General features: G+C 36.7%; 2 protein-coding genes and 1 pseudogene across 2 annotated transcripts; 1 reads left to right on the top strand and 2 right to left on the bottom strand.

The window, feature by feature from the left end:
- Window positions 1–1,506: 1,506 nt before the first annotated feature.
- On the bottom strand, window positions 1,507–6,263 carry SMG8 (SMG8, nonsense mediated mRNA decay factor). The gene is made up of 4 exons (XM_006924889.2): window positions 4,456–6,263; window positions 3,699–3,844; window positions 2,557–3,429; window positions 1,507–1,938 (listed from the first exon to the last, which is right to left on the bottom strand). Exons 1-4 carry the CDS (start codon window positions 6,212–6,214, stop codon window positions 1,741–1,743), a joined length of 2,976 nt encoding a protein of 991 aa, XP_006924951.1. The 5' UTR covers window positions 6,215–6,263; the 3' UTR covers window positions 1,507–1,740.
- A 3,514-nt stretch (window positions 6,264–9,777) lies between these two features.
- PRR11 (proline rich 11) lies at window positions 9,778–21,646 on the bottom strand (the record flags this gene model as incomplete). The annotated part of the gene is made up of 9 exons (XM_015599117.2): window positions 9,778–11,889; window positions 13,870–13,966; window positions 14,055–14,114; window positions 15,003–15,115; window positions 15,483–15,581; window positions 17,236–17,496; window positions 19,656–19,778; window positions 20,012–20,162; window positions 21,579–21,646. Coding segments are annotated over 9 exons (1,041 nt in total), but the record flags the coding sequence as incomplete, so codon positions are not given.
- On the top strand, window positions 15,948–16,066 carry LOC112473404 (annotated as a pseudogene).
- Window positions 21,647–22,296: the final 650 nt, after the last annotated feature.

Genomic DNA, 22,296 nt, shown 5'->3' with positions numbered 1-22,296 from the left:
TTCCATATTGAATGACATCAAAAAGTAAACAGAAAAAAAGACATAGATTTGCTCTTCTGACACCTATTTGTTGTTACAAACTACTGCCTTAGTTTCTTTGACCTACAAGTTTACACAACCTGTTATTCAAGTCTTATTAAAAAACATATTTAAAAAACCCAAGCAACTATTAGTACATGTCCTACAGAGCAATCCAGCTGTATTTCCCAAAAGCAGTGTACTATTTAATAAAATCAACCAAAAACCATGCTTAGTACAAAAGCAATTGTGATTTTTAAAATTGATATAAAAGGAATGAAAAAATACAAAAGGATGAAAAATAAGGATGGAATGCAAGAAGAATGTAGACTAATTTTCATTTGGCTCACATGCTCCTTTCCTAATCAAACTATAGATAAAGGTACATCTAATTAAATTAGTTACATGTTTCCCCAAACATTTTAAAAATTTTTAATAATTCTTTTTAATTTTTGTTACGGTGGATATACAATATTATATTAGTTTCTTATGTACAACAGTGATTAGACATTATAACTTACAAAGTGATCACCCTCATAAGTCTAGTACCCATATCTGACACCACAGTTATTACCATATTATTGACTATATTTCCTATGCTGTACTATACTCCCCCATGACTATTATTCTAATATACAATATTATATTAGTTTCTTATGTACAACAGCGATTAGACATTATAACTTACAAAGTGATCACCCTGATAAGTCTAGTACCCATATCTGACACCACAGTTATTACCATATTATTGACTATATTTCCTATGCTGTACTATACTCCCCCATGACTATTATTCTGCCAATTTGTGCTTCTTAATCAAAACTTAAATAACTGCTTCAAGTTAGTAGTAAGATATATTATACAAATACTATATTTCAGACATATTGGGACTAATGTCTCCAATTCTATTTGCCCAGCATTTCAAAATCAATGTGTCTAGGAAAATATAATCAATTACACTAAAATTTTGGTATGTTAACTTATTCTGCATTTGTCTAATTGGTGATATGTCAGTGTCATCATGTTGATGCTGGTGAAAGTTTCTGTAAGTTGATAAAATTTGCTTCACTTAACAAATTGTTTCACAGTATGAGATTTTTTAAAGATTAAGTATGTATTAACATTTTGGATTAAAAAGCTATAGTCCAGATAGCATTCATTTAAAATATGGTATCACATCAGTCTAAGAATAAAATGATAAGGGAAAAAAATAGTAAAGAAAAAAGAATCAGGTACAGGACTGTGAGCCAAATAACACGGTTTGTTTTTTTTTCAAATTAAGTCTTCATATCATTTCTAGATAACCTACTGGATCATCATGTTTTAAAGGTAATTTCAGGAGCAGCATCTTAAGGAAAATCCCAGCTAAAATATAATTTTAGCAAAAACAGTTTGGCTCAATATGATTATGCAACATTCAGTTAAAATAGAAACATGTTTCATTATGGACAGTGAAACACAAACAAAAGAAAAGAGATATTGACCGTGTAATTTATGTCTTTTTCTAGAATAAACAATGTTTATTAGGAAGCTGTAGCCCATTTACAATAAATATCAACAATATCATGAAATAGCAGAGCTGTTATTGTCCAAATACTGAACTCCTGTAACCAAAACACAATTTGGGTTCAAGAAAACACAGTTACACATACAAATAAAACACTCCATACACACCAAAAACAAAACCAGCTCAAGTTTAGGTTTGAACTGACTGGAAAACACTTATTGTGTCACTGCTTTAAGAACCCCTCGAAGCACCTTGTAACTCATTAACTGCACATTTTCCTTTGGAGGGAAACAAGGTCCTCTTTCTGTCACATATGCGTAAGGAAATCTCAAAACCCAGAGGCCATCTGGTGGGAGAGTGATTTCTTGTTTTTCTGGGTAGAATACTGGACATGGTGGTGGGCCTGGTTGAACCTGAAAAACATAGGTAATGTAATTATTTTGCTTTTTCATATAAGAGATAAATGCCTAAACAAATAATAGGTTTGCATATAATGGGTACACTCCTAACTCTAATCATATCCAGTACTGCATTTTAGTCTCAAATATTTTCCTGCTTTTCTACAGATTTTTTTCCCCCCTCTTTAATCTCTGCCCCCTTCCACCCCTGATCTATGGATATTGTTTCCCCTTAAGGACTGGATCTCTGAAGGCGGGGCATCTCCTCTCACACGCTTGTGGGCCTGGAGCCCCCGGGGTATAGTCTGTGGCTCCACCTGGAGAGCGAACCCAGGACCTTCTATGTGTAAAGCAGACGTGCTAACCACTAGCACTATGAAGCCACCCTGCTTTTCTACAGATTTTTAACCTCAAGTTCTGTCTCTGAACCAATCGATGTGAACTGATAGTGTGAACTGATTAACATACTCACAATATATTTTTCAAGAAAAAGAGTATTAGGTATAAAAGGTATTTAAAATTAAGACCTGTTTAACGAAATAATTATTTTGATATTATCCTGTATTTTTTAAAAACAATCAAAACAAGCATCAGCATTTTGTTTCTAAAAATGGAAAGGGTTGTATTTCTTACCTGAGGCATTAGTATTATTTGCAAAGGAGCATCAGGAACCACAACAAAAAGCCTCATAAGTTGAGCATAATGTGGTTTTAGCCCTCTACCCTGAGATGATGACAGAATATATAAGGGCATATCACTATTCAGGGCTTTTATAGCTGATTCCTTTGGCCCACTTCCCATTACTTTCATTATTTTGTCAGGTCCTGAGCACATAAACCTCCGACCTCGAGAGTCTTCATATTCAAAGCCCACAAATGCTCGAGCTATATCATCTCGCCGTCTTCCTCTTCCCATTACAACTGCACTTCTCTTTCCAGGAATAGCTTTATTTGGAGCAGGCCAAGAATTTGTGTCTAAGTCTCCTTCATCTTCAGCTCTAGTCCTGATGACAATGTCCCAAGGCATAAGATAGTTTGTTCCTGGAATGAAGCCCTGTTGGTCTAAACCTGTATGAAAGTTGTAAGACTTAGCAGGGCCTAGTTTAACCAAAGACCAGCTGGAGAATTTCGGTAGGAGACCTTTAGGGCAATTTGAATGCAACATGCCCGGGAGATACTCAACTGTGGATGCCTGTCGATCAACCAAGTTTGGTCTCTTCTCAGTTTTTACTTCTCCTTGACCATGAACTTCTGGATTATCTCCTCCTGCTTGTGGATCAGCTGGATAGGTACCTAAACTATCTGTGGATTGGCCTAAACTCAAAGCTAAACTTAGGCTTGTGCTCTCTCCTTGGGTTTGAGGTTCTTTTTCTTTAAGTTTATCAGCATCTGTATCTGGAGGGGCAGGAGAAGATTCATTTTTGGCAGGAGCAGGATCTGGGGTACTTGGTTCAAATACTGGGAAATTGATATGGTCCAATTTTCCACAACATTTTTCTTCCAGAAGCTATAGAGAAAGAAAAAGAAGAAAAAAAAAATCTTAAAATTTTCATTTAAAATAACACATTCTTCACTCTAAAAAGCAAGATCATCAATTAATGGATAAGCAAATAAGTACATATAAAGAACTTTCCCTTGTCTACATATCACACTGCAGTCACATTTACTTTTGTAGATATTTCGATTCTGAAAAATGTATATTTTTACTCAGTTCGTAGTTTACAATAACAAAAGAATTAAAAAGAAGAGAAAGGAGAAAAAAAATTCATAGCCTACCTGATAAAAGTCATAGTTAGCTGCCTTGATATCAAAGGGATCATCTCGAGGTGCTTGTTTTCTTCCACAGTTACAGGCACCTGTAGATCGAGCTCGGCTATTATGATATAGCACAGGAGGATTTCTATCAGCCTCTGGTTTTTCTCCTGGAATATATAACAGTCACTATTAATTTCACACAAACAATGCAGTCAAATTTATTTTGCATTCTAGGGCATCTAACCCCAAAACTTCTCCAAACATTACTTTGGACATAAGAAAACCCAACACCAAATCTTGACTAAATATATGTAACAGAATAAACAAGTGAAAATACATAAAATATATATTTTCAATCTAAAGTTTTAGTATTTCTAAGCAAATTTTATTATCATCACGGTGACCTTAGACTTCATTATATTCATTTTAGTCCAAAAAGCACTCCAAGATAAAAATGTTAATATGAAATTTCTGAAACTTTGTATTATTTAACAGTTCTCATTTACTAATCCCCTAGAGTTCATTCTGAAACTTTGTATTATTTAACAGTTCTCATTTACTAATCCCCTAGGGTTCATTCTTTAAATACAAGAAAATAATTAGTAGTCATAGCTGACATTTTCTTCTTACATCAGGAGAGAAAACTTAAATCTGATGCACCTAAATTTCTGTAGGGCTTTCTTTTTAAAATACCAATACATAGTGAAGAAGCGCTCTTAAAACAAGAAAAACATAGCTTAAAGTTTTTATTTCAAAATGCTGAGAAAATTTTAGCTACCTGATTTAGGTAATGAGTGAAATTTATGTACACAGTGTTGGTCAGTTAAACTCCTCTCCTCACAGAGCTGATGTCCATTGCTCCAAAACTTGTAGCAGTCCTCATGTAACTGCATGGCGTATTTGTGAAAGGCTGGACCCCTAGCATGTTGACTGTATACTCGCAGAGCCTGGGCAAGTTGATTCTTATGGACAGTCATTGTGTAATTATGAGGCAAATTTGACTGATAGGCACTATGAGCCATGGGTAAAGCTTTTTGGCACCGGTTTTCTGAGAATTTGGTGTCAATATCCAAAAATCCTTCCAAGACTTTAATACTGCTTAAGATCTTAGATGTTAGCTCCCCGGTGGGAGATCCCACGTCCTCCTCTTTCCCATCAATAGCTACTTCATACAGTTTTGAAGCTGCTGAGATCCACTTCTGATAAGTAGGAAGTTCAAAATGAGAAGGCTGCGGGTTCCTGCCCACACTGTCATCAAAACCTTTCTTGCTCAGGACTAGCTCCACATGCTGCCATAGGAATTCCCGAAGAGTGAAATCCACTAGCTGTCCTGAAGAACTGGAACTGCTGCTGTCAACGTGGAAAGAAAGTTGTTGTCGGCTGTGTTGCCTCATCACCTGGTATCGCCTGGGCCCAGAAAGGGGTGCGGGTACCAGTAAAGATTCCGGGTCTTTGACAGTACAATGACTCCTAAGTTGATCCAGCAACATGCCAACTGGGTCCTCCTCCTGACTTCCCGGAACTATGTACACAAAAGCTTGGTTGGCAGGCACAGTAAAAAGGCAGTTAATACTCTGATTAGTTAAGACGCGACTCTTCCGGAAGATTCTATAGATCTGGTCCTCCAGGGCATGCTGCAGTCTCCTTTTGGGAGAATGCTTCTTGGGCTTGTCTGGATGAGCTGGGTCCTGGTTCCGAGGGGGTTCCACTTTGAGGGCTCCATTGAGTTGAAAGAGGAAAAGGAGTCTAGGAGGGCAAGGTCGGCAATTTAGTTTCCAGTCTTTGCCAACTGGACAATCCTTAATGGCTGTTTTGAGGAGGGGCAGTACTTTCTGTCTCAGTCCATCCAGGGCTCTGAATACTCGATCATAAGTGATGTCAAAGGAACAAGTGGGATGGACCAGAAGCAGTATGTGACAAACGGAGAAAAGGTAAAGGAGACTGAGGCACTGCAGCTTCTCTTGATGCTTCCAGAACTCGTGCGCTTCTGCATGAGGTAAAGCGAGGCCACCCCCAGCTTCCCCGCTTTGAAGGGCCTGACAAGCTCGCAGAAGCTGGGAATTGTCACAGATGGAAGTGAGAAGAAGATACAGAACTTTGCTTTCCTGATTGTAATAGGCCTGCAGAAGGCTGTAGTCCTGGGAGCCTGGCTCAGTTTGGTTACCTTCCGCGGCAGCTACACCTCCCTGAACTGGATCCGTGGCCCCAGCCCCGGGGTCTCCGGCTCCACCAGCCTCCCCGACGGTGCCAGTCTCGGTCCTAATTCCAGGTTCTGGGTCCCCAGGATCTTGATGGGGAAAGAGGGGAAAGACCTGTCGGTCACACACCGTGTTCACAAGTGAGAACTTCTCGGAATTCAGTCGCAGAGCCGTCTTGCCGAATATTCCCACCACGCAGATCTCATCCTCTCGCCAAGGAGGCTCCGGTCCTCCGGCCACACTCGCTCCGCCCTCTGTAGGCGACCCCTCGGAACTTTCAGTGCTGGTCCAGGCTGAAGCTCCCATCAGAAGCTCTCGCAAGCTGACAGGGCCCGCCATGGTACACACACTTCTCTAGAGTCCTTCCGGTCCTCCCCGTAAACCCAACCGGCTTTCGTCCAGTTTTGAAATCCCTCCTCCGCTTCTTCAGTTCCTGCTTTTCTTTCACTTTAGGTTCCGCCTTCCGCACCTCCTGCCCTAGTTTTCCGTCAAGGTTTTCCTTAGTCCTACACCACAGCCGGTTTAAGATTTTCCTTAAACCCAGACTGTAGAAATTGAGGTATCAAAAAGACAATTGGAAGCAGTTAGTTTGCATTTTAAGTAATATAAAAACACTGCAAAAAAAAGTATCAAGTGACTTCCAAAAGTAGAAAACTAGTCCAGTTTCAGCTCCAAAACCTTGCTACACAAGGTATATTCTACTTTTGTAACAAGAGGGAGCTTGTTAGAAATGCAGAATCTCAGGCCCCAACCGAGACATACTGAAGTCAGAACATGCATTTCAATGAAATACTAGTGATTTGTCTGTTTAAAATCCCAGCTGCCCAAGGTGGTCTTGGGGGTCTGGTACCAGGTGCTGGCTCCATCTCTCAATAAGGGTGTGACCTTAAACAAGTTGCTAACTTCTCCAGGTCTCAGTTCCTTTCATGATCTAAATGGGGATTAGGGAGCGTTTGAGATCTTGCTCCCAGCCATCAGTTTGGCTCAAATAAACTATTATTATTATTATTTTTTTTTTTTTAAAGGGATTGAAAAAAATACCCGCCTTTATCTACCCCACAGGGTGCTTTTGAAGACCAAATGATGTAACTACTATGAAAGTGCTTTGTAAATTGCTGTGGAAATTGCAAGATTCTTAACACACCGAGGTTTTCCCTCATTGTTCACATGCCCAGCCCTATTCTCCATCACTATTAACTAGGCTAGCACTCAGTAGGTGCTGTGTGTGCTTGCACTCAGTATATGAATTCTAAAATGAATAAAAACGAATAAATTTAAAAATCTTAGTTTTTTGTACATTACAATTTGAGAAATACTGCTCTAGAAACATTTTCAAAGCAAGGTGAACGAATTCCCTTCTTTTGTCCTATTTCATAAAGAAATATAGTTCACTCAATCAATGGAAAAGAAAGCCAGCTCGTACGGAGTATGAGCATTAGAACAATAATTTCTCAGGCTTGGAAGAATATATACCAAAATGTTTAAAACATGTTGGGATTTGTTTACTTTTTTTTCTTCTCTCTCTCTTTTTTTTTTTTGTTTCTTTTTTAACAGAATTTATTTTTTAAAACAATTTTAGGATCATAGCAAAATTGAGCAGAAAGTACAAAGTTCCTGTGTACCCTCAGCCCCAACACAGGCACAGCCCCACCCTGACTCCCTGTAGTACATGTTACGATCTATGAACCCGCATGAACATATTATTATCACCCTAAAATCCTAGTTTACATTAGGGTTTGTTCTTGTACATTCTATGGGTTTGGACATACGGATTTAGAATAGTTTTACTGCCCTAAAAGTCCTCTGTGCTCTGCTTGTTTATTTTCTCTTCCCTCAAGCTCTGGCAACCACCAATCTTTTTACTAATTTCATGGTTTCACCTTTTCCAAAATGCTATATAGTTGGAATTGTAAAGTACATAGCCTTTTCAGATTGGCTTCTTTCACTTAATAAGCATTTAAATTTTATCCATGTCTTTTCATGATTTGATAACTCACTTCTTTTTAGCGTTGAATAACATTTCATTATCTGGATGTACCACAATTTATTTATTCATTCACGTACTGAAGGGCATCTTGGTTGCTTCAAAGTTTTGGAAATTATACATAAAGCTACTACAAACATCTGTGTGCAAGTATTTGGGTGGATATATCTCTATTTTCTAATTTTTCTACAATAAACATTTCCTTCAATTTGTAATAATATTTAAAAATTCTTCCTTGAAGAAATGTGGAAAGTCTTCACTCAATATTTGATTTAATTGATTGGAAGTTTGAATTGTTAGATTGTTTTTTGAAATATTCTTGGCTTTAAAGAAGAATTAGATCATTTGTGTTTAATGAGTTCTCACTTGGAATGTCAAATAATGACAACAAAATAATTGAACAGATTACTTACCGTGTGACTCTGTCCTTATCAACAATTATCTCATTTATGTATAATCTTACTTATATATGGAATCTAAAAAACAACTCATAGAAATAGAGAACAGATTTGGAGGATGGGTGAAGGTGATCAAAAGGTATATACTTCCAGCTATAAGATAAAAAGTTCTGAGGATGTGATGTACAGCATGGTGACTATAGTTAACAATACTGTATTGTATTTTTGAAAGGGAGTACATCTTAAAATTTCTCACCACAAGAAAAAAATTGTAACTATGAGGTGATGGATGTAAACTATATTGTGGAAATTATTTTGCAATATATTAATATATTAAGTCATTATGTTGTATGCCTTAAGCTACTACAGTGTTATATGTCAATTATATCTCAATACGACTAGGGGAAAAAAGAATTATCTCATTTATTCTCAAAGGAAGGGTAGGGCCCTACTTTGTGGTTGGTGGTGTTTTTAATATATTAAGCTATACTGGGCTTCCACTAATTCTTCTCAACTAACTCCTCTTTATTAACAATAATTTAGAAAAAGTAGGAATGGGTTTTTATGTGTATTTTTTGTCTATTTGATTTTTACTTGTTTCTTTCTCTACTTCTACATGCCCAGATCCCATTTTTCTTGGAAAAGACAACAAAAATGAAAAATTCTACATGTTCATCCATGTAAATTATATTGTGGTCCTCACATGTAGATCATTTACTATGTTTAGTAGGTGACTTTGCTGAAATAAGATTTTTTAAAACAATTCTTTGACTACAGATTTCCAAGTAAGTAAAATGTTGAAAAATCAAATAGAAAAGACTTTCTTAAAGAAAACAGGAGCAACAAGAACTCTCATACTTTGCTGAAGAAACCATGGATTGGTACAATCATTTGGAAAAAACAGTTTGACAGTATCTAGAAAATAGGCACACTTTATAATCTAGCAATTCCACTCCTAGATATATACACAAGAGTTATTAGAGTGACTCTTGTGAATATATACATGTTCAAGAATGTTTACGTTGGCATGCATGTTTCATAATAGCCCTCAACTGGAAACAATCCTAATGTCCATTAACAATAGAATAAACGAATAACTATATTTATACATCAAAAATAAATGATCTGTAGCACTACACAATAACATGATTGAATCTTAAATATAAATGTTGATTGAAAGAAGCCAGAAACAAAAGACTATATAACGTATGGTTTTATTTCTATATACAGAATTCAGAAGCAAGAGAAACAAATCATAGCATTTGGGTCTGCACTCTTACACTTAGAAGGTAAAAGCAAGGAAATATTTATTGTAACAAGCAGGTCAGTAATTTGAAAGAAAAGGGACTATGGTAGGGGAGGGAGACAGGGCTTCTAAAGACACTTATAATATCTCTTTCTTGATGGTTTTATGACTGTTTGCCTTATGATTTGTTAATTTATATATTTATGTTTTATGCACCTTTTTTGTTTGCGTTATAGTTCTAGTAAAAAACATATAAAAAAGAGAAAAACCAAAGTTTTTTATTACTCTTTATTTAAAAACATAACCAGAGGCACCTTGGTTGTTTATATTCTGTGGTTGTCATTCAGTCTAAAATAAACATTGAAAGCATATAATCGGCAATAGTTTAATGAAGGAATAGTATTTACAGGATTCTCAAATGGGTACAATATAAAATCTGTCACAAAAATTAATAAACGAGGCAAGGTAGAACACATTTTAATACTGGTACAATGGAAATAGCGGCTTTACAAATGTTTATAGGATTTCTACAGCATTTTAGAATGAATCTTTATTCCACAAGAATGATCAAATCATTTAAATTAAATTGATACAGTACACAGTGGTTTATTAATATTAGAAACATTATAAGTGCCCTATAAAATATTCTGTTACAAATACTCAACGGCTTTATTCTCAGTGACCATTACCTTTATTCACACATAATATAAACGTAGCTAGCAAGTCAAAAAAAAAACTTACTAGAAGTACTTATATTTCTTCATTATCCGTTTAATTTTCATCCATAAATGTGCTGTAAACATAAATGTGGGTCTCATAATAAAAACAAAACAGTGTCCCCAGGTCTGCTTTCCAGTCTGGTGACTTTTATAACACTATTTGGCATCTCAGAGCAATATTTATTTGCGGGAATATAGGCATTTCTGGGAAACTGCTAAAGTATCTTTTTAGCCTAAGCTAATCATAGAATATTTCAAGGATATCATCTATGTCTCCTCTCAGGCTAAAAAGTGCAGTGATGATCTAAAATCCCTTGTTTTCTATCCATGAAGCAGTGCTATCCTTATTCCTGGAATTGCAGTGGAGGTTATTAGCATCAAAGCTAATTCTGCACCTCTGGTCACCCTCACCATAATGAGTTCTCCTTCTCCATGACACTTAATACATGAGTGACGAATCCTGGTGGAAGCTATAGTACTGTCCACTGCTAAGTAGACATGTCTGGCAGAAATACTTGGCAACTTTATAGGGGAGTGACTGATAGGGTTACAAATGAAATACAGGATGCCCAGTTAATTTAAACTCCAGGTAAACAATGAATAATTTTTTTTTTTAGTATAAATATGTCCATGCAATAATTAGGACATACTTAAACTAAAAATATTATTCATTGTTTAATGGGCCATATATACCTAACGATTATTTGTTGATGTGCAATTCAAATTTGATTGGGTGTCATGTATTTATATTTGCTAAATCTGGCAACCCTGGAATTGCAGGAAAGAACACAAATCCAGTTAGGTGTGCATTATTACTATCATTGAATCAACAGGCTGTTGACAGCGAGTCAGGTTTAACAGGGAACCTGCTAGGGACCTCAGAGAATCCTTGGCAGGGTGCTGTGGAAAATACAAGGTACATTTTGAAGACTTTATGAAATTTACATTTAGTTGCATGAATGTGGACAACAGACATCAAAATAATGAATATCACAGACTTCAGTGAGCCTAAGATGCTAGAAATGATACATTCTAATTTTTAAGGTCACATTGGATCTTTTGCTTCCAAGTCTTTTGGAATATAGTTAGGTTTGGATGGAGATGGTCTTACCTCTTAATTGTTTAGAGTGAACAGAAATCAAATCTAAAGGGCCTTTTTTTTATTGATCAAGTTTGTAGCACTTAATGAATGCTTGAGATTTACAGGCTGAAAAGCTTTTCAATTATCTGAGAATACCCAAGATAAATAGAAACTAGGTTATTATCTTAATGTCATAACTGTGCTTACAGATACAAATTAGTTATGTAGTTAAGTTTGAACAATATCTCTACCCTAAATTGAGTAATTCCAAGATAAACATCTCTTTGGGGATTGCATTTTCTGTTCTGTTCTCTTATTGATAACGCAAAATAGAAAATACCCAATAATGGACTTTATACCACAGTATGTATGGGCTCCGCACATATTTTAAGTCTTTAAATGGAATTATATATTAGTATAATTATTGATACATACTCTACTACATTAAAAAAAAGGATTGGGGTGATTTTATCTGTAGATTTTACGGATCATCACATGGAGTCAGACAGAATTGGCATCAATTTTGTTCATCAAAGCTGCTTGTAGAGAGTGGCAGAGTTTGCGTTGGGCTTCTAGGGTGAGCCAGCTATGAAAAAAAAGTCCCAATTATGATATGAATTATGTTCCTGAGGCCAATACAACTTTTCTTCTTCCTCACTAACAGAACTCAGATCTTGTGTAAGGCAGCAATGCATCCAGATTCTAAAAATCACTTTCCCACCTTCCCTGATACAATCAGAAGTTCTTGGATAGCACCTGTTAAAGAAATGAGGGGGTATCTTAGCTAGTACACCTTTTTGTTCTTTGCCCTTTTCCTTATCTTGCCTAGAATGTAGACATGTGGCTTTAGGACAGGTAGCCATTCCGTACCATGACCAAAGCCATGTATTAAAGATGGAAGAGCAGTGATGACATGGTGAAGCTGCTATTACCAGTTATGGACTGCCTGCTTCCCAAGGGAATATGTAGGTAAGAAAAATAAGCCCCTAGTTGGTTAAGCCAGATTTCTGTTACCTGTAGCCAAATGCAAAACCTAACACAGTTGCTTCAGGGTTAAAGGAAAAAGGGAGCCTAAGGGCTGGGTGGGAAAAGTTGTTCTGTCTACCAATAGTTTTTACTAGACATCCTCCTAGTAAGTGGATTTTGGGGAGCACAACATATGGCATAGGTCTTATTTGTGATTTTGATATTGTTGCTCAATATATAGGTTTATTATTTATTATATTTTCATTTGTTTCCATATTACCTAGCCCACTATAGTAGTTATGGGTGGGGATGGGACAAAAAGGATCCTAGGCTGAACAAGAAAAGTTAGAGGAAGAGGCCTCTGCCCTCTGCCCCTGCCCCTCACAGTCTGTGGTTACCAAGGAATGTGATCTGAAAGTAGAATCCTATTGGATGCTCCAAAAAGAGGAAAGAAGAATCTGGCCATACCTCCAAAGAAGGCCATATAGCGCCCAGGAGGACCAAGCTGAATTGGCAAGAGGGAAAGCAAGCTGTCCTGTAAAAGGCACTGATTCTTAACAAGGGAACAAAGGGAGGGCAGTGTTGGGTGGGGAGAGTGTCAGCAGTGGAATCTGTGATGTGTCTCTGTTGCCAGAGGGAGATAGAAATGTAAGCTTATAGTCAAAGAGGTCAGCAGCCTAATGTCCCAGCACTTCAGCAGGGTTAGCGGAAGGATGGCTGTTCCTTTCAGAACCAACAATAGAGGTGGTCAGGGAGAGGAGAGATAACAAGGTTTGGAAGAAATCATGCAAGGTCAGCTGATGGACTAGATTTTTGGTGTGTCGGTCATACATATAGGTGACAAAGAAAAGATCTGCCAAGACCTTTTCCTATCAACTCTGCGTGACCTGACTCCTGTCTACATCTCTCTCCCTGTCTTTCAGCACTGTCAAACTCTCTCTGTTATAGTCACATTGATCTCTTTTCAGTTCCTCTGATAGGCCGTGATCCCTTCCACCATGAGATCTTCACACACACTGTTCTTTTTCCTGGGAACTCTTTCTTCCCTGACATCCATGGTGGGCCCACCTCCACACGCCACAGATACCCTTCCCAGTTCATGTCTATTCATTTTTCAGGTCTCACTTCATCACTTCCTAAGGAATTCCTTCGTAAATCATCCACGCTGGATAAAGTTCCTCTGTGAGTTCCCACAGAACCCTGTTCTTTTCCTTCACAGCACTTACTTCAATGCAAAATTATACAAATAGCTGATTATTTGATTAACATCTATTTTCTCCTCTAGGCTGAAAGCTCCAAGACAGTAGATCTGGGTCTATTTTTGCTTAACACTAATATCCCTGGTACTCCAGCACAGTGCCTGGCATACAGGAAGTGTTTAATAAATATTTAATAAGGGAATTAAAAAAACCAGACATTCATTGTTAAACTGGAGATAATCCTCACTACCTCATAGAATTTTATGAAGCCTAAATATGAAAGTGTTTTGTAAAGCATAAGGTAACATTTAAAAATTATTATTATTAAGAAAGCTGCCTTAGATTATAATTCTAAATAAATGGTTTTGAAAAGGAACCAAATTTTTTTTCTAAAGGCATACCTGAAATTTTCTCCTCAAGGCCCGAGTCATTACTGGGGTCAGTCCAGTTCCTGTTTCCATATTTTCTTTATTGGTAAGTGGGGTCCCACCTGGGCTCCTGCAAAGGTAATAAAAATATTAGAAACTGTGTTTTATGCCAATTATCAAATGAATTTAGAAAGCATCAAGACAAGAAAGTATATTACCTTTCTACATCGACTTTTCTTAATAGTTTCCGCAGATCTATCTGACTTTTACCAGGAGTACTGATAAAATAAAGACATAAAAATTAGAGCTTGCTAGATTTTATCATTTTCCCCAAAGTAAAGCAGTTATATTTATAGGCAACACTTCAGAAAGTGATTCTATCTGGTACATTAAAAAACAGCAGTAGGTGCTGATAGGAGCGTAAGGTGATATCATATCATTCCAACAAGTAATACTTCTTGACTTAGTAATTAAATGTATAAGAATCTATCTTAGGGAAAAACTCAGCTATGCACATAGATGATGGACAAGGATGTTCATAGAAGAGTTATAGATATAAGAAATCATAAGCAACCTAAACGTCTCAAAACAGGATTTTAATCTATGAAATTTACATAAAATAAACTGTATGTATTGAAGAAATCAAAATGATGCTTTAAACTCATTTTTAATAAGATGGGAGAAAGCTCATGACACATTAACGGGAAAAGCCATAACTGTATCTACAATATAATTATACACAGGTATATACACACATTATATTTCCTTGATTCTAACACATACTAATTTTCATATTTTATTATTTCTGAAATTGAACTGCTTAAGAAAATTTTTTTATATAGTTTGCTAAAAATATTTTTTATTGAGGTATAATTGACTAAAATTTTTGATAGTATTTCTTCCCCCTCCCCAAATCTGTTATTAAATCAGTGGTGTATTTTATAATAAAAAATAAAAATATGGCTAGAAAAAGATCAGAATGAAAACAGGTTAACAGTAGCTATCTTCAATGATATGTTTATTTGGATGATTTTGATTTTATTCTTTAAACTTTTCTGTAGATACCAATTTTTCTACAATGAGCATAAATAACTTTTAATGTTAGAAATAAGCAAAAAATCATTCTTTTAAGTAGTGGTAGTGCATAATACTGTGCAATTCCTTACATTAAGACATTTGTAACTCGAGTTGATAACACTTTGGAGCTGGGCTTCAGGGTAACACGCTGCAGGTCAGAGGCTGTAACTAGTGGATTCTGTGCCTTTGGGGATGGAACAAGCTTTAATAGCAAAATGAGACATTATTAAAAGCATATTAAAATATCATTCAAAATGTAAACATGCTGAAACAATGAATATTTGACTGCTGAGTATGTGTGAGATATATCCACTACTCCACTCAATGTTTATTCCAAAGCTTCAAAGTATGTCTCTACCTCTTCAAACTAACGGCTGGCAGATGAGACTGCATAATTAAATAATTTGGGGATCTATATATTTTGTTGAGGAAACCCAAAATTACTCAAATAAGATATAAAATACTTACCTCAGAATGGCTTCTATACATAAGACTTATATTTTGTTTCCACAAAGGGATAACCAGGTTAGTAGCTGAAAAGACTTTGTGTATGGTCAATGACATCTTACCTTCGTCTTTTCATCAAAATTCTGAGTTTTCTTCAATTTCACAGTCAGCAGATCTTTAACTGTTATCTGCATGGGTCCCTCTTTTTTTAATGGTTCAGCCTTAACATACATGGAGATATTAGAATTCAATTTGGAACCGTGATACATAGTCAAATGCAAATCTAAATCTAGTTTTTAACAACTTGGATTTAAAAGTTAACTCTCTCTATTCACCTTAGGAACCTATCAAATTCTTTTCACTCAACCAAGAATAATTCTTTTTCAGTACCCATGGATGCTAAGGCTATTGAAAGTAGTCATTAAAATGTATGACTCAATAATAAGAGATAGAATAATTCCCTGCATCTTCCTCAGGAGTTTTTATAATAAGACAGGAGTTGAAGAAGTTCCTCAAATCAAAGTTAAGTTTTATCTGAACTACTTAAAAAGATAACTCAGTTCCCACAGAGCAAGAATGTATAGTCAGTCTCTGGCGATGTCACCCCGAACAAGCCCGATCCTGGCTGACCTTGGAGGCTAAGCAGGGTCGGGCCTGGTTAGTACTTGGATGGGAGACCACCTAGGAAGACCAGGTGCTGTAGGCGTTAAAAAAAAAAGAATACGAGATTGTAAACTGACAAGGTCTTTGCAATCTGTGAGGTCAACCAAGGTTTGCCTCGCCTAAAATAAAATAAAATTAAATTTAAAAATGTATAGTCAGAGAGTTATACAATAGGGCAACTATAACAATAGGCTCTGGATTTAACTCTGCTATTTTATTTAATCAATTAATTAATTTATTTATTTATTTTAGGTGAAGCAACTCTTGGTTGACCTCACAGATTGCAAAGATCTTGTCAGCTTACAATCTCTTATTTATTTATTCATTTATTTAATGCCTACAGCGCCTGGTCTTCCTGGGTGGTTTCCCATCCAAGTACTAACCAGGCCCGATCCTGCTTAGCTTCCAAGATCAGATGGGATCCAGTATGTTAGGATCTGCCAACTCTTTATTCTGAGTTCACTCATTCTTCTGTTCTTAATTTGGTTTCTCAGGAAGGTTTCCTTCTAGTAAAAAGATATGCTGAGAGACCAACAAGAATCTTCTACTCTACTGGGTTTCATTTATTTATACTTAGCAAAAATAGTAACTTTCATTTCTTTTTCTTTTTAATTTAAATAGTTGTCAGATCATCTTTATTTATTTGTACTTATTATTAATTGTCATTATTTTATTGGGATATAATTGACATCTAATATATTTGTTTCAGGTATATAACATAATGATTCAATATATGTATATGTTGTAAATTGATCATCATAATAAATCTCGTTAACATTTATCACCACACATAATTACACGTTTTTTTCTTGTGATGAGAACTTTTAAGATCTACTGTTTTAGCAACTTTCAAATATACAATACAGTATTATTAACTATAGCCACCATGCTGTACATTATATCCCTAGGATTTACTTTTTTTTTTATGGTGACATTGGTTAACGAAATCCAGTAAATTTTCAGGTATACAATTTAACAGTAAGGCATATATATATTTGCATTGTGTGTAACTTTCATTTCTAAACCTAGCTTTCTTGAGTTCCCAGGGGACTGAGTTTTTATAAGCACAATAATTGACATAATTAAGATATGGAATCGGAACAGAATATAGTCTTCCTGTCAAAGCCCTTAGTCCAGCCTTAAAAGGCCACTCGGCTTTACTCCTCCATTACATACTGACCAAAACACACCTTTACTAGTTTTTTTTTTTACCTGAAGTGTTTTAGTGAGATTGGATTTTCTGAGCAGCAAAGGAGCTCTCTGTGGTGGAGGCGGAGGCAAAGGAGGAGGTGGAGGGGGTGGCAGTGGTGGAGGAGGAGGAGGAAGATGGGCAGCTGGCTGAGGCACCCTGTGAAGATGTACAGCTTGGGATTTTCCAGGGGTGGTTAGAGCACAGGCAGGCACATCTGTAAGTTTACCACTCATGTAACACCTTTGACCACAGCTTGGACAGGAAGAATTTCTTGAGATGGTCTGAAAGAAGACATTACATTTGGCAAAGGAATAAGAGATTAATTGGGTTCTTACAGCTGAGCCTCATTAAAATAATAGCTACTGTGTTGAATATTTTCTCAGTATACCACGTGCTTCATAATATTTTCTCATTTATCACAGGGTCATTCATTCATTCATACATACATACATACATACACACATACATACATACATACATATATATACACATTTGTTTTATGTGTGCTATATGCCAGGTGCTATGGGTACAATGTGAGCCCTGTCTGTCACCTCATAGAGCTAACAGTCTGGTGAGGAAGACGGACATTAAACACGCACAAACACTCTCAAAAGAAAACAAAATAGTAATTCAATACCAGCAATGAAGTGTGAGCATGAATAGTGAGAAGTCTAGGGAGTGGCATTTAGACATAATATCAAGGATGAATTGAGATTTACCAGGAGAAGGGAGATAAGGCCTGGGGGAAGAGAGTTCCTAGTAGAGGGAAAAATGCTTAATACAGCCAAGAATGTAACATATTCAAGGAACTGATAAAAAGGCCAAGGGGCTAGAACATAACTGTCTGAACTGCATTGTGTATACAACCTCTCCACCCCCCACTGAATCATATATTAAAGTTTTAACCCCCAGCACCTAATAATGTATTTGGAGATAGGGTCTTTAAAGATGTGATTAAAATAAGGCTGTCAGGGTAGGCTCTAATCCAATCTGACTGATGTCCTTATAAAAGATGTTTGAACACACAGCAAAGACACCTGGATGGGCGTGCACAGGGAAAAGACCATTTGAAGACACAGTGAAAAGGCAAGTCAAGGAGAGAGGCCTCAGGAAAAAAACAAGCCCTGCCAAAACCTTGATCTCAGACTTCTAGCCTACAGAACTGTGAGAAAACAAATTTCTGCTGTGTAAGCTACCCAGTCCGTGTTATTTTGTTATGGCAGCCCTAGCAAATGAATACAGTGACCCTATGAAGTAAGATGGTGTATTAGTTTCCTGTGGCTGCTGTAACAAATTATCATAAGCTTGGTGGCTTAAAGTAATAGAAATCCATTTTCTCACAGTGCAGTGCTGGAGCCTAGAGGTCCAAAATCAAGGTGTCAGGAGGGCTGCGCTCCCTATCAAGGCTCTAGGGAAGAATCTGTTCCTTGCCTCTTCCAGCTTCTGGCTGTTATCAGCACTCCAATCTCTGCCTCTGTGGTCCCACTGCTCCTCCCTTTCTGTGTGTTCTGCTCTGTGTCTCTTTTATAAGGATGTTTACCATTGGATTTAGGGTCTACCCAGATAACACAGGATAATCTCCTTATCTCAAAATTCTTAATTTTATCTGAAAGACCCTTTCCCCCAAATAAGGTAATATTTATAGGTTCCAGGGATTAAGACTTGGACATATCTCTGGAAGCAGGGATGTAATCCCAGAAGCTTCTCTCCAAACTAATGAGTGTTATATTTATTCTGTGTTTTGGATGTTGAGAATAGGGGCTTTGCTTAAGAGAGTTTGGAAAGGGTGAGTAGTCACAGTTTTTTTTCTGCTTTTAATAGTCAAGAAAATAAGAACACCCTAAGTATGTCAAAGAGGGGCAATATAACGTAGGCAGGTTGTTCCTCTGCTGATGAAATCATTGAGAAGCACAGAGGGAATAGTGAGGCAGCCCAGAGATCAGCAACAGAAGAAAGCCATGAATACCCTGAGGCTGGAGGGACAAAGGGAAGAGCAGTAGAACCAGATCTCTGGAGCTAGGTTAACCCATGGGATCAAGAAATATGGTAGATTTACTTTTTGGGAGCTAGAGTCAGGGAGATAACTACAACCATTGCTGGAAAAATTGTTGAACACAGAATGAAGAGGAAAAACATCCTGTCTTCTCTCTCTCCCGAATCTCTCATCATTGTTTCCCATTAACCAGGTGACATGGAGCTTGGGAAATACATAGAAGCCAGGTGACATGGAGCTTGGGAAATACATAGCCCGCAGGGGTCAGCACCCCTGCAATACTAAACTGAGTCTCTAAACTTTAAGGAAGAGATCTGAGGGCAAACAGGTCTAGGACTAGCACTGGCCTGTAGCTATTCCTCCTTCTGGTTAGAAGCAAATTGGGATTCCTATTGGGGACAGCCCCTTCCTTCCTTACTTAATTTGTTTTTTATTGACAATACCAACCTTTAGTGCTTCCTGGAGCTTGCACAATTCACTTTCCAAAATGCAAAACCGTTGTTTTAGACTATGAAGTTCTTGGTGGTAGAAACGGGATGGAAAGATGGTATCTTTCAGTACTTCTAAGCTCTGAAAATCAAAAATATAGAAGCCTGGCTCTGATAAGCAATATGACGATAAGGACAAGAAAAAAAAAAAGGACAAGAAAGTGTTTTGAAGCAAAAGTAGATACGACCCAATAATTTCATCTTATCTGAGCTTAGTCTGAGTACTACACTGACCTGAGGGTACACATGTGTGAACACGCATACCAAGTGTGTAGAAAAACCATATTGCTGAAAATAGATGTGTCAAATCCATACCTGGGCTACGCAGTTCTGACACCAGTTGTATATAGACCATACTCTATTTGTCCAAAGTTTTACTGTATCTTTGATACTGGGAAATTTGAAGTTCCAGGATGATCTTAGCCAGCTTCTGCTAAGGGGTGTATCTGATGAAGGAATAACCACTCTGTAAGAAAAACAAAACTGAATAAATCAAAAACGTCTGAGTTGGAATAATAACCTCTAATTAAACAACAAGCTAGTTTTATAGTATAAGTCAGGAACAGAGACTTCCTAAAGCCAAATTCGTCATTAAATTCCAGGTTTCTAGGATTCATTTATGCAACACATATATTTGTTGAGTAAAAAAAAGTAATAAATAAAATAAAATAAAATAGTAGATAGGCATTAGGGATTCAGTAATGAACAAAATAGACAAAAACCCTGCCCTCATGAAGTTTACAATCTCATGGAAGAAAAGTAAAAACAAACAAACAAATAACATATATGTGTTGTTAGTGAATAAATGCTAAGTGGAAAAAGATATAGCAAGAGAAAGGGGATGTGAAAGGTAGGTAGAGGTGAAATTTTAGATAGGGTAGCCAAGAAAAGTCTCACTGAGAAGGTGGCTTTTGAGAAAAAAAGAAAAAAACCTAAAGAAGCTAGCCATGCGAATATCTGGGAGAAGAGCATTCCAGGCAAGAGGGATACTAAGTGGAAGAAGTTTATCTGAGGTGTCTGGAGAAGAGGCAAGGAGGCCAGGATGACTTGCAAGGATGGAGAAACTGAAGGGAAGAGGATTTAGGAGTAATGTTAGAGTCAGATCATAAAGGCCTTGTGGGTCTTATTTAGGACTTTAATTTTCACTGTGAGAGAGGAAGGCATTGAAGGATTTTAAGCAGAGGAACAATAGGACATGATTTTCATAGCCTCAGCGCTGCTGCTGCGTTAAATACGCTCCAGAGGAGGTGAGGGCAGAAGCAGGAAGACCAGTTAGAGGCTTTCTCAGTATTCAGGAGAGATAGAGTCAATGATGACATCATGGTTACTGCTTTTCGAGGGCCTATTTGTTTTCATTTTTTCCTGTACAGACAGCTATCACAACAAAATGTGAAAGTACGATATTGACATCTAGTACTCTCAGGTTCCTAGAATTTAAAGTCCCAGAGAATAACTGACCAAACTTTACCAAAACTAAGATTTAAAAGCTAGTCTTATACCTCTCTTTCATCGCTTAGTGATCAGATTTATGCGATTAAATTGACTAGGAAAAGAGAAAATAGTTCCTGTGCACCTCTAGCACAGTTCTTTGTGATTTTTACTTCTTTTGAATTCTGAAACTATGGTTGCTACACAAAATTCAGGATGTTCAGTTAAAATTTAATTTCTGATAAAGGGTGAATAATTTTTAGTGTATATGTTATAAACGTATATTACAAATATATGTGTTACAAATGGTGCATGGGATAATACTAAAAAATTCATTGTTTATCTGAAATTCAAATTTAACTGGGCATTCTGTATTTTCATTTGCTAAATCTAGTAACTTTTTCCTAAACTGACAGGATTTTTAATATTTTCTATGTTCCACATTATGTCTTACCTTTCTGGTGAGGGTGGCAGAGAGGGAGGTGTGATGAGCTTGGACTGAAAGCGAGAGGCTTCTTGTATATGTGTATGTATATGTGTGTGTGTGTGCGTGTGTATATATATATGTACACATATATATACATATATACACACATATATGTACATATATACATATATACACACACATAGATATACACATACACACACACACACACACACACACATATATATAAAATGCACAAATCTTGACTGTATAGTTCAATGAATTATCCCAAAGTGAACACACCCTTATAATCACTACCTTAGTTAGGAAATAGGTTACTACGAACATCCCAGAAATCCACTGAAATGGAGCAAAATTTAAATCCAGATTTAAACTATCTCTAGAGAGGCCTTGGCTTTGGCATTACATTACTGTCTAATTTTGTTTTGATTGTCTTGTTTTTCTTCATTAAGTCAAGCGAATTTCCCTTTATTTGTAATAGAGAAAATGGCTATCATTGGGTTATGGTATGTTATTAGAAGGAATTAAGTTTCTTTGTCAGTAACATTTACTGAGCATCCACTGCAATAGATGGAGTTAGTAGTGAAAGAAAGAAAATTACTGAATGCCCATTTACTTTTATGTACCTTCACATACATTTTCAGGTGAATCTTCACTATCCTGCAAGATGTTATCCCTGAGGAAGAGGATTTTTATTCTTACTTTTACATAAGATTAAACTGTGGTC

Source organism: Pteropus alecto, unplaced genomic scaffold, assembly GCF_000325575.1.
Source record: "Pteropus alecto unplaced genomic scaffold, ASM32557v1 scaffold98, whole genome shotgun sequence".
NCBI classification, from domain to species: domain Eukaryota; kingdom Metazoa; phylum Chordata; class Mammalia; order Chiroptera; family Pteropodidae; genus Pteropus; species Pteropus alecto.
The sequence above is the reverse complement of the archived record's forward strand: the minus strand, read 5'-3'. Positions and strand labels throughout refer to the sequence as shown.